Source organism: Grus americana, chromosome 2, assembly GCF_028858705.1.
Source record: "Grus americana isolate bGruAme1 chromosome 2, bGruAme1.mat, whole genome shotgun sequence".
NCBI lineage: Eukaryota > Metazoa > Chordata > Aves > Gruiformes > Gruidae > Grus > Grus americana.
In genome coordinates this window covers 124,067,439-124,079,995 of record NC_072853.1, presented here as the reverse complement: position 1 = coordinate 124,079,995, position 12,557 = coordinate 124,067,439, and the positions used below count along the sequence as shown (strand labels likewise).

The 12,557-nt window shown below is 37.7% G+C and overlaps 1 protein-coding gene across 1 annotated transcript in view; it reads right to left on the bottom strand.

Annotated features, from left to right (window-relative positions):
• The window catches only part of OSBPL10 (oxysterol binding protein like 10), a 118,924-nt gene that overhangs the window by 83,803 nt on the left and 22,564 nt on the right, over positions 1-12,557 (bottom strand). The window contains exon 2 of the mRNA XM_054817012.1: positions 1,295-1,470. Within this exon, the coding sequence (XP_054672987.1) occupies positions 1,295-1,470 (176 nt within the window). The remainder of the gene's footprint in view (positions 1-1,294; positions 1,471-12,557) is intronic.

The window sequence follows — 12,557 nt, the reverse complement described above, 5'->3', positions numbered from 1 at the left end:
GCAACTTAAAGACACAGGAATGAAAAACACAATTTCCCTCTCATACATCTTTGAAAACCAGCTTTAAAAATTATTGAAAAATATTGTCTACAGTCTATATCTGGTGAGTCCTATGTAATATTAATAAGTATATTTAGGAGAGAGGTTTGGTTGGTTTTGTTTCTTTAAACAAAACACTACTACAGTAATCCTAATTAAGAATACCAACACAGACTGGGTAATTTCAGTAAATATTTTCTCTTATTTCCTCTGCTATTAAGTATCTCCATGGTTATTGACTCAGCATAAAAATTATTTACTGATTTGAATCAAATTCATAGATCTCATTAAATTAAAAACAGCATATTGTAAGTATTTGATAATCTCAAGTGATTGGAAAAGCATGATAATGAACACAAGTGTTCATGATTTCTAGCTGTGCAAATTCCAAAACATTTTAACAGAAACTCTCACTGTTTGTTCTTGTGTTTCAGTTCTACATGTAAAACAGCAATGCACTGTACCACAGGGGAGTCCTGCATACTCTGCCCTGCTAGCCAACTGATAAACTGTGGTCAGAATAAAACTAACATAATTTTAAACTTTTGTTACACTGCATTAGATGTCACTTTTTTTTTTTTATAAACTAGTTTGATATTAAAGTATCTAGATCAATCAACCATACTGAAAATATCTTAGAATCAGAATAGTGCCTTTAAAAAAACCACCACAAAACCAACAAAAAACCCCGTAAATATTCCAAAGTAACTCTCAACATACTCTGTATTGTCTTTCTTACATTTGGGAGCAAGGGAAGGCAAAATTTTATGTTAAAGGTGCATTCAATTATTCCAAGACTGACAAGAACAGAGTATCTTAATAGTCTTCCACTGGCCTTTTCCCTTTCTCTGACCCATCAGCAGATTCATTACTGCACATTATCTGCAGGATGATGGCAGGGGAGAACAATACTAGAAATGAAATGTTATGCTGTGGACAGCAATGACAGCAGCTTTTTCTTCCTTCATAAGCCAACAAGATATACTGTACAATCAAAATACCACAATAACAGCTTGTAGAAGGCATCTTGAGGTACCTTCCAGCCCCAAAAGTCTATATATTGTAAATTCACACATATTTAACTCCAGATTGCTGTTGCACTGCATTTTATAATATAGTATGTAACAATATAGCTGTATAACCACTACTTTCTGACAGTATAGGGAAGTAAAAGATAAATGAGACATGAGAAGAGGTGCAGAAGTGGGAATGCGAGAGAAGAACAACTCAGCTGGCAGTTTAAGCAGCACTGTACCTCTCAACTTATACATCTCTCCATTAGCAGAGTAGACCACCAACATGTGTGGCACTTCATCACTGGGCGATATTATAGCTCCAGCTAAAGACAAGGTTCCTCGTGGCTTCTGGTTTTTGCTTTGTTCATTCACGAAATACTGCAGAATCCCTGTTTCAAAGTCCAGCACAAAGTACCTGTTGAAAGAAATTGCAATAGTATAGTATTTCTGTTGAAGAATTTTTCAACATTTACTTGAAGACGACCACAGGTTGATCTTAAATCAAGATCATAAACAAACAAATGAGGTTAAAGTTGTTTTTGTAATAAGTCAATTCTATATAGTACTGTTATTTTGATCATTAGGTTTGTTTTTTTTAAGGGCATGTGTGAACTATTCCTTTACTCATGTTTCTTTCAGATTAGTGGTGAGGTTCACATACAAGACATAAAAGCAAGGAAAGGAGTTTTTAATTGAAGAGGTTCCACTGAAGAAGTATGAGACTGCTTCTTTGGGGGGTTTTTGGCCCCTCTCCCCTTTTTTCCATTTATAACCATGAAAGACATGCTAATTCCCCACAACTAGTCTTTTGAAAAGGTGACACTGCCTTTGTAGAGGGATGGGCACAATTAAAGATACCATGGTATTTTCATCTTTGTGATAATATTTCACATACAGATGTTGAGTGTAATTTTGAAATCTGGCCAAGGGAATTGAACATTCAGTTCCAAATAAGAACTAGGTAGGAACTATGGACACCCATGTATAAGAAAACAATTAAGAAGGGAGAGAAGTAAAGTCTACATTCTATTTAGTTATTCTGCTAACAAATTGTAACAAGGAAAAAACATTTTTACTGCTGATCATATATTTAGGATCAGGAAATACTCAGTGAAAATCCAGTAAAAAGGTGGGTCTTTGTTTTTAAAAAAGTGTTTTGACAAACACAAGCCATTCCACAATAAACCAACTGCTAGGACTGCAAGATCATACAAACAAAAATAAACTAATTGCATTGTCCAAATGCACTAAATGAAAGTGAAGAGGTTTTGAACTTAGTGTGTCAGTCTCAAGAGCTGGAAACATAAAATTTTGGGTTTGGTTGTGTTGTTTGGGTTTTTTTTTCTCCAGATAAGCCTATCTTTCACAACAGCACAGATCTTAAATTCCATTTCCCTGTGGAAATGATCTATGCTACTACACAGAACAACTATTTAACTCTTCGCTAAGAGGGGACGGACAGCAACCTCCTAGCTCACATGAAGGACAGTTTGCGATGACTCACAACAGACTAGACTGAAGATCACACAAATGCAGCTTACCCCCTTAGCTTCTACTAAAAGCCAGCCCTCACAAGCTGGTTATTACCGCTAACATGGGCATTTAGAATGCATACTATTTGCTACTGTTCCTCTAGATGGGATTAGCAGAGGTCATACGAATTTGTGTATAATATTTCAGAAACTGTGATTATTCAAACTTCTACAGCTTTGTATACTCCAAGTTTGCTCAAGTCACTACTTTGTTTTGAAAGTGACATTTTGTCTTAGCTCTTTTTCAATATCCCCATATGCAGAACGCCTCTAACCTTTCCCATCACAGAGTATTTCCAGGATTTTCACACCCTGTTGACGTTACAGGTGTTCTCATGCTCATCTCTTTATTCAAGCTAACTAAGTCTGGATACGATGCAAGCAATCATCGCCTAAGATTTAGAGAGCTTCAGACATTTTGCTTGGGCAATCTTCCTTTGCCACATTACTGCCATTGTCTCCGCACCAGAACAAAGATCAAATTCTCTTTAAATTATTTCAGATTAACAACCCCTGTCCCAAATAATTTTAAACTACTGTATCACTACACCACTCACTTCTGCACTGACTCCATCTTTGACATCTCCCACAAGCACCTCAGCTTCCCTTCCCTCACAAAACAAATGAAAAGACTCCCTTTTGTAACCATGAAGCACACCTCTTCACCACAAAAAAAAATGGACTAGAGAAATGGCAAGCTGAATGCCAACCACCACAATGCTGACAGTAGCATTAAAAATAAGGAGGCTCTAAATGGAAGTTGCCAAAGTTTCAGATCACTTTATTGACTTGTATTACACCAGTCCATAACCTTCCTGTTTTGTTTGACTTTTAAATGATTTTACAATACTGCTCTCCCACTTACAAAGCATTTTTTCTCTTCAGGTTGCTTAGTAGGGAAAGATGATGCACTTAACTGCAAGCGAAAAGAGCAAAATTGGAAAACATACAATAAAGTCAGACTTGCACATTTCATAATAAATCTTAATTTTGCTCATTCTCCATTTCCCTTGTCCATTTTAGGAACAGCTGTTACATATTCAGGAGAAAAAGCTGCGCACTAGACAGAAGTGATGTCGTGCCCCTAAGAAAATGATACAGTCACTTGACCCTAGAGCTAGTGCTCCTGTCCATCCAACTGACAAGTTTTCAGCAATTTTTTTGGGTTTAGCAAACAAGTCTAGGCTTTATATGCAGCAATGTCCATTCTGAGCCTGTGCCATCCTCATTATAATTTCATTGTCCTTTTATTGTTCAGGTACAAATCATTTATTTCAGACGTTGTTATTAGGCCATCTTTTATTGATTACTACCTTGGAAGACATCATTTTGGTTACTGCAGTATGGCTCTACAATTAACAACAGGAGGAACAACAATTTTTGGAAAAAAAAAAAATGAAAGAAAAGAAAGTCAGGCAAGAAAAATAATCTTGCCTTCTCCTATCAAGACCAAAGGATTTGGGGAAAAAAGTTCCTCTGAGTCTATTAGAACAGAATCTATGAAGTTACATAAACACTACGAGCACTTGAACTCAGAAACCTTTGCATGCTAGACAAGCAAAGCACTCCCAGAATGACTGTAAGCTCCACAAAGATGGGCTTTGCATTGCCATGAAGCTACCCCAGGGACAAAAACCAGCCATTTGAGTAGAGAATACACCTTTACTCAGCATAATGACGTCTGAGAGCAGCGACTTCTGCAAATCCACATGTGCAGAGACGGCATCCTTCCACATCCTTGTTATCACAGCTACAGCAGTAGCAGTAATTTGACCTTCAGCCAACCATAACCTATTTTATGTACAGTCGCAGAAAAACAGAATAGTATCATTGGCCTTGTACCTTCAGTTTTCAACACTTGTGATGATGTCTTAGTTGCCTGTAAAAGCATGTAATATGTTTCCAGTACAACTCAAGCAGTAATCTTAAGAAAGGAAAAAGTAACCAGTTCCCGCAAGCCTTTGCATCGCCCTCTTCAAGTATTCTGCCTTCTTTCTTGTCCCAGATAAACCAGTTTCTATGTCTGCCAACTTTGAAAGTCATAAGAGAAAAGAGAATTACCTACAGAAACGCAAGTCCCAGCTGCCGAACAAAAACTCATGTCAACAAAATAGCTTTCCTGTGACTTTGGAGACCTCAGGAACTTTTCACAGGCATGCTGACTATGACACTATTCTTATCACACGGAACCAAGTATTTGCTTTTCAAGACTTATGGTTTGATGCATAGCTCCTCTCTTCACATTTCACACACTGGTATCACAGAAAAACAGACAGGAGTAAGCTGCACAGACAACTATAGTCTCACAAGAGAAGCAGGGGGGATAATGCACTTTGAAAACTGCTAAAAGGATAGGAAAGGTCAGGAAAAGGAATAAGGAATTAAACGTCAAATCAAGCAGCGCAAGACTTCACACAAAGCAGGAGGAGGGGAGGAACAGAAAGAGACAGAAGAAACAGAAGCAGCTTTCAAAAACATTTTCTTGCATCACAGACCAAGTGATGACCCAGTTCAGACCATCACAAAAAGGCAGAAGAAATGGAGGCCAGATTCTTTCATTAACTGAAGATGGAAAAGCATTATATATATACATAAAGCAGAAGTAAGAGACCGGTACATGTCCCATTTTAGAAGCCTCATGTAACTGTATCAAAAGGACAGGGATATATTTTAACCTGAGTTCCAGAAGTCATTTGTTCTGCACACCAGGGAAATAACAGCACTAACCTCTCCAGAGCTGATTAATCTTGCCACCTTATCCTGTATTTCTCTATTGGTCTTGCTCACAGAGCACACATTTACCCATGATGTCGTATTTCTGTAATTAATTTACAGATGAACATTGATAAAAACTAACATACTCTTTAGAGGTCAGGTAGAGAAGTTATACTGTACTGGATACAATTATCCAGTGCTATACAGAAATGATGAAATAACTGTTATTAACAGACACTTCTAAGCGACAGCTAAATTCTTCTGTTATTTCAAATTTGGACAAAATCATCATTTGGGTTTGGGGGTTTTTTTAAGTTAATATTCATTAAAAGAGTCCATCTAATGATAAACTAGAAAACTGTCTCTTTAAACACATTTCAAGCAGTTTTAAACTGCTTAAGCACTGTTCAAAGTAGACGTGTAAAATTACACGCAAGAGAAAGCAGACCATTTCACAAAAGAAAAGCCTTGCTCAATGGGTATCTCACTTTCTGTGCTGAACACATCTCAGAAACCAACCATCCGAAAATAAGTTTGCACTACTCTGTAATCTCAAGAAGTTTTCAGGTAGGACTACCAAATTTTTCCATTGTATAATGTATTCCTAGTGATTTGAATTCTCCCCACACCTTTCTTCCTGTTAAGTCAGTTTTCTCAAACGCTTTTGTACAACTTCCACTTTGAATTCATAATGTGATAGAGATTTTCTATATAAAAACTTCTGCAACTGGACAACTGCAATCCCAGTCAAATCTTCAATTATGGACTTAATCTGCTAAAACACTCACCTCTTTTGGAAAGCAGAATTGTATTAATTACTTCCTTGTGTTCATAAACTAGCCTACATGGGAATCTGTGCTTCATAGTTGGACTGTGTCTAACCCTAAAGCTCATCTGTTTAGAATTGGTACACATGCCCAAATACTGCACAGTGTCATAAACAAATCCTTTGACTAAAGACACAATCTTCCATAACCTCCAAACAATAAAATGGTTTTCCTTATATGATGACCTAACACAGCAACTACTTCTGGAAGCAGAAGCATGCTGGGTTTCTACAGCAGGCTAGCCTTGGTCTCAGCTTTTTGGAAATTTTCTTCCCAGTTACTTTCTCATTCAGAGACAGAGCTTTTTTCTCTAAACACCCCTTTAACTCTTCCACAGACACCTTTTCTCCTAAACCAGTCTCACAATACATACCTTATGATCTAACTTTTTATTTTGCTTTAATCATCAAAATGCGAATTGCTCACATAAAATACATTGATTTGAAACAGCACAAAGTCTTCGCCCTGATTTGAAACCTCGATAGGCAACATTACCTTCCCTATCATATTAGAAAAGTAACAAGTCATGTAATTCCCCTTCTCAGCCTGCTGAATTTATTATTCCAGACAATGTGACAAATACTATGCTCCATATGATGGTTTAACCCCAGCCGGTAACCAAGCACCACGCAGCCGCTTGTTCACCTCCTCCCCAAAGAAGTGATACCCAAATGCAATTGCTCACCACATGTAGAAGGAAATAAAAAACAACCCAATGCCCAGTCAGTTTCCAAGCAGTGATCCCACCTCCCAGCTAGCTTCCCCAGTTCAGTACGGAGCATGACGTTACATGGTATGGAATATCCCTTTGGCCAGTCCAGGTCAGCTGTCCTGGCTGTGCTCTCCCAGCTTCTTGCACACCTGGCATGGCGTGAGAAGCTGAAAAGTCCTTGACTTAGTGTAGACACTACAACTACCTAGCAATAGCTAAAAACATCAGTGTGTTATCATTATTCTCATCTTAAATCCAGAACACAGCACTACCCCAGCTACTAGAAAGAAAATTAACTCTATCCCAGCCGAAATCAGGATGCCTCACTACATGTTTCAGGATCAAATTAGCTCAAGAAGAGAAGTAGCTCACCAACAGAAGAATTTCACTACCTTATCCTTCTATCACTTTGTTCTCAACATTTCCAAATGCGTGTTCCTTTCACGCCATTCCAGTTTTCCTCCAGTCACTGCCAGTGTGTGTTCTTCAGTGATTCCATAATCCTCAAAAAAGAGGACATTTTCAAGAATAAGGAATCAAACTATTTTATAATTCTCTTCCATTTTTTTTCTAATGTAGTTTAAAAAACTAGATAAGAATTATAGGATAGAAAGTAAATGACTGTGTCAAAGAAAAGCGAAGTTTATGGTTCCAGCAACTGAATGAGATGTCACACAGAAATATTTCATTCTTAGAAAACTGTATCTTATTAGGCCATCTTGGAGATGACATTTATGCAACTGCTTAATTTTTTTTTCCCTTTTACCTTCAGCCATAAGATTAATGGAATTATTCATGCCAATAAAGATAAAGCATGGCATACACATTTGACAGTGAAGGACTTTATTATTAAAAATCATCTCTAAAGTTGTCATTTAAAGACAGGTAGTTGGCAGAACATGCTTACATTTCAGTAACTGTTTAACATCCTTTATTCACTGAGGTTCCTCAATTTATCATTTTTCTAAGAAAATGTAAGAACTGCAGTATTCATTAAAAGTTTTACCTACTTTGAACATCTCTGAATGAAAACTGGATTTTTAAAACAGTAATTTCTCTGCATTATTGTAATGGCATATCAGTCAAGCTGAACTACAATTTGCTGGATACTTTTAGAAATGTTCTACATCTAAAGTGGAGATAAGAAATAAAAGAAGTATTATCCACAACTAATAAATGGACTGTTTGGTTTTGATCATCATGCCCTTCATGATTTTAACATCCACAGAACTCTCACACAAATAAAATCTTAAGAGAAATCTCCTTTCCTGTTTTGTCAAGTCCCAGTCAATCTTTAGGTTTACAAGCAAGTTCGCTTTATTAAAAAAAAAAAAAAAAAAGTCCCTTCTTTCTCAGCATCTGCAGAAGCTACAATTGCTACTGATCAGCTCAGCAGTTCATCAGCTTCTGCTTGCCATACCGATTCCTTTCAATGGTCTGAAACTAGAATCACAGAATGGTCTGGGTTGGAAGGGACCTCAAAGACCATCTAGTTCCAACCCCCCTGCCATGGGCAGGGACACCCTCCACTAGACCACGTTGCCCAAAGCCCCACCCAACCTGGCCTTGAACGCTTCCAGGGATGGGGCATCCACAACTTCACTGGGCAGAATTCTATACAGTCAGCCATATACATGCTGCCCAATTTTTATTTAAGTAAAAAGAGACTACAGAAAGGATAAATATCAATATTAGTTTTATAATTTCAAACAGAGTTGCTTAGGGGTTGCTTTTTAGAACGGAAGGAGGAAAAATAGGTTTAAAAATGCATCCATTTTTACCCATCAGGCTTAGAATTCATACAGATTTGTGGAAAAGTACATTCATCATACTAACCTATGTTATAGCACAACATGGCTACATTGAGGGGTAACAATTGCAATTTAGGGGCAAACACATAAACAAAAGGTACACAGTTGAGGTTGATACCAAAACAGCACTTACTGCTCACCGCCCACCAACCTGACTGGCTGCCCAATGCTGCTTTGTGTCATTTAGTAGTCCTCACCACCTTTCTTTATGTTTGCTCTAAATTCACTACTACTTAATAAGCAGACTCCAATTTTTGTATTGCGGAGCAGAGAGAAAAGGCTAGCAGTGACATAGCTGGGGGAATAAATGGGCTGGTGCAATCTTAATTCTGGCAATGTTGTTATCCCGCTTGATTCAGTTCACAGATTAAAAACAGAGCTTCCAGATAGGAAAACACATTTTGCTTCATAAGAAAAACAAGATCTAAAACAAAACAAGAACAGAGTACCTCCATGTCACTTCTAATAATTTGTGTGTAATGAAAGGACATTAAACTTCAGAAAGACACATTTCTGTGCAATTCTGAAGCAAGATACAGGAAACGTACAAGAGACAAACCGTTTCACACACCAACTCCATTCCGCATCTGAGGGGAAGGCAGTGCTCTGTATGACACAAGACTGCTGCTAAACTGGTTCTCACTGAAGCCAGGTGCACAGGATAGTCATTTGGGCACCAGAATTAGGGAAGCTATCTGGCTTATCCTCTCTCAAGCCCACCTTTACATCTTATCCAGGAGCAAGATTTTGCTCCTTTGAGAAAGGAGCTCCTACTTTGGAGCCTGCATAGACAACTGCTTCTCTAAGTCTTTACACGGTATCGGTCTCTCCCAACTACGAAAAAGAAACCACCAATAAATAAAGCACCTATCCGAAATCAAGCTCTTCATTTTCTGTTTTTCCAAATTCTAACTAAAGTGGGGCTTACATTAAGAAGTTTAGATTTCACCTAGCCATCCCAAGAGGACGCAAAGAAGAATGCATGTACTTTGCTTAGTCAAGGAATATTCTAGTTGGAAAGTACCTTAAGTCTATCCAGAGAAACAACTGTTAGGAGGACCTACAAAGCCAACTAGGTGAGTAGCAGTAAGTAAATGAGATAAACTGACTCAATTACTGTCATTAGCATAACAAATCACCTACAGAAAAATAACTAAACATTTGGGGGGAGAAATATCTAAAAATTGGAAAAAAATTAGTTTCTTCTCTAAAACAGAGAAAATAAATATATAAAATGAGACATTCAATTATGTCTAGCTTTTGAAAGCAGATTTTCCATATTAATATTTGTAATTCTCTACTCACATTAGCAGTTGTCAAAACTGCTGCTGAGCAAACAGCTGCATCACCACAAAGTTTTAAACATCACCCACAACAATGCCACCCATACCAGGAATCTTACTGCCTATTCTCTCCTGTAACAAAAAACCACACCAAAACTGTGATACAGAAATATTTGACCTTCCATAAGAATATGTCGCGTTTCTGCTTGACACTTTCTGCAATGAGTTCAATAAGATTTGACACATTTAGCAAGCACACTTCACATCAAAAATTGCCTAGTGCCATCTCCCACAAAGTACTTACAAAATACAATATGAAATAAACAATTTAGAAGATGACCTAACATACCAAAAATACAACTCTCCAACAAGCCAAATAACAAATTCAGGAAGCCTGAAATGCTGAACCAAAGGCTCTATCACGTATATTAAACACACTAAGACTGGCTTTCTTAAAATAGAAGCATCCCACAGACCTATTTGAAGGAAAGTAATCAAAAAGAAGGCGGCACTGAATGCAGCCACTGTGAACACAGCTGCTCACAGCACTAATGAGTCCAACAGTGACTGACACTATTATGTATTATTCTTTCAACATTCTCTACTTTAAGTAGGGACATGCGCACACACAGAAAACACATTTCCAGGAAGGTCATATATGAAGACAGATCAACAATGAAGTGAGATTTCACCAAGGGCAGTATTTTACAGAGATTTCTGTCTGCTACTTGCCATAGTCTGCAGGAGACTTCACGGACAGAAAACAAATGTGACCTTAGCTTGGTCTTTCTGGTATTTGCTATTACAACATCCATAAATGAGTCAAATATATCCATTTGACAGCCTGGTTCTCATGCAACATAATGAGAGAGTAGCAAATTCAGCCACCTAATATAATGCCCCCACAACATACAAAACCAGCAATTCCAGGCTCCCTGTGAGTGTATCAGCACTACCACGCAACAGAGTTTAAAGAAAAACCACATCCCATTGAATTTGTGTGAGTCAGCCAGGTCTAAATCACAAGTTTATCTCAAAATACTATCATCCACAATCCAAATTCTCTGCAATTTGCAGCTACTAAATTTTGGCAATCCCAAATATACGTACCTCCAAAAGGGGCTGCTGAACAAAACACATCTATTCAACTGAAATACCCCCAACACCACTCTCCTTCACCTTCGGCAACTAGAGCCTGCCCTCTGAATTACATTGAGAGAGATGGATACTATTACTAGAAGGACAGAAAACATTGGAAGGAAGCAGTAAACACACATGCACATGCGCCTACTACACAATACCTTCCAACTGCCCCACCCTAAACTTTCATATCACTTTGCTCCTAGGGTGTATCAATGATGAATCAAATCCTTATTTGCAGAGGTGAAGCTGGTTTATGTTTCTCTTCCTCTCTTTTCCAATAACTTGTATTCCTCACTGGCAAGAATTAGCCCTAACTCAACCCAGCAGTACTGTTATTGGATATTATGTCCCATCTAGGGGAGGCACTTTCATACATCAAACATCTGCAGATTTTGAGAGCCCTCTTTTGCTGCTAAGAATTACAGGCTGTATACGGAAAAACATTCAGCTATGAGACAACCAATATGATCCTGGTTTTTTATGCCAGATCTAATGTTAGTTAGAATCTCACCTGGAGAAAAAATACCTTCAGTGACTGAAATATTAATCAAAGGCACAGAGAATGACCCTGAACAACAGCATGAACACTGAAGCTGAGGAAGAGACAATTGCTGGATGAAAAACCAAGGAAGGGATGGCCCAACACTTCCAAGTGGGAATATCAGGCCTGATATCTATTCAGGTAATCAGACCAGAAAACAGACTGCCAATAGAGGTAGCTCAAATTACAAGACTACTCTAGCTTCAATTATAGTAGCTGTAGAGTAGTTCAGCTACTTTAAGTGCTGCTTTTTGCTCAATTTAACAATGAGAGAACCAAAATTAGGAATATTATTCAAGTCATATCTTGAGCCAATTACACAGACAAAAGAAGTCTGTTATCTCAGTCTGAAGTATTTGGGCTGCATGTCTCCAAGTTAAAAGCCAGGGAAATTGTCTAGATAGGTGAACCCTAATGAGTCTCTTCCTCACAGGTGAATACAGTACCATGCAAAACAGTAACAGCCTGTAGTGATAAGTCAGGGAACTCCAAGGGGTTGACCTTCTTATAAATAAAAAGAAGTAAATGTCAATGCAAGCAAATTGGCCATTGGAGTTCTTTCCAATTAATTTTTACTGCTTACTGGAAACCAAGGTCACTTTAAGACAGACTGGAAAAACCCTGAAGTCACAGGAAAGGTACCTTAAGTCATGCAATGGAATTGTAAATTCTATGCTATAAAATCTGCACTATTTTGTATATAGTAATTATTGAGCAAAATAGCTAAATCACTGAACTGTCTTCAATGTTACTTAGCTCTTCCCTCATTTTTAATTATTAAACATGAAATATAAAAGGTTAGATAGGATTCATAAACTCTCTTAATAAAAAGATGTCACCAACCTAAAAGTTTTTAATAGAAAGATGTTCCTGAAAATTAATTAGAGCAGTCACATATGTCATGGTTTATGGAGACAGAACCCCAGTTTTATTATGAC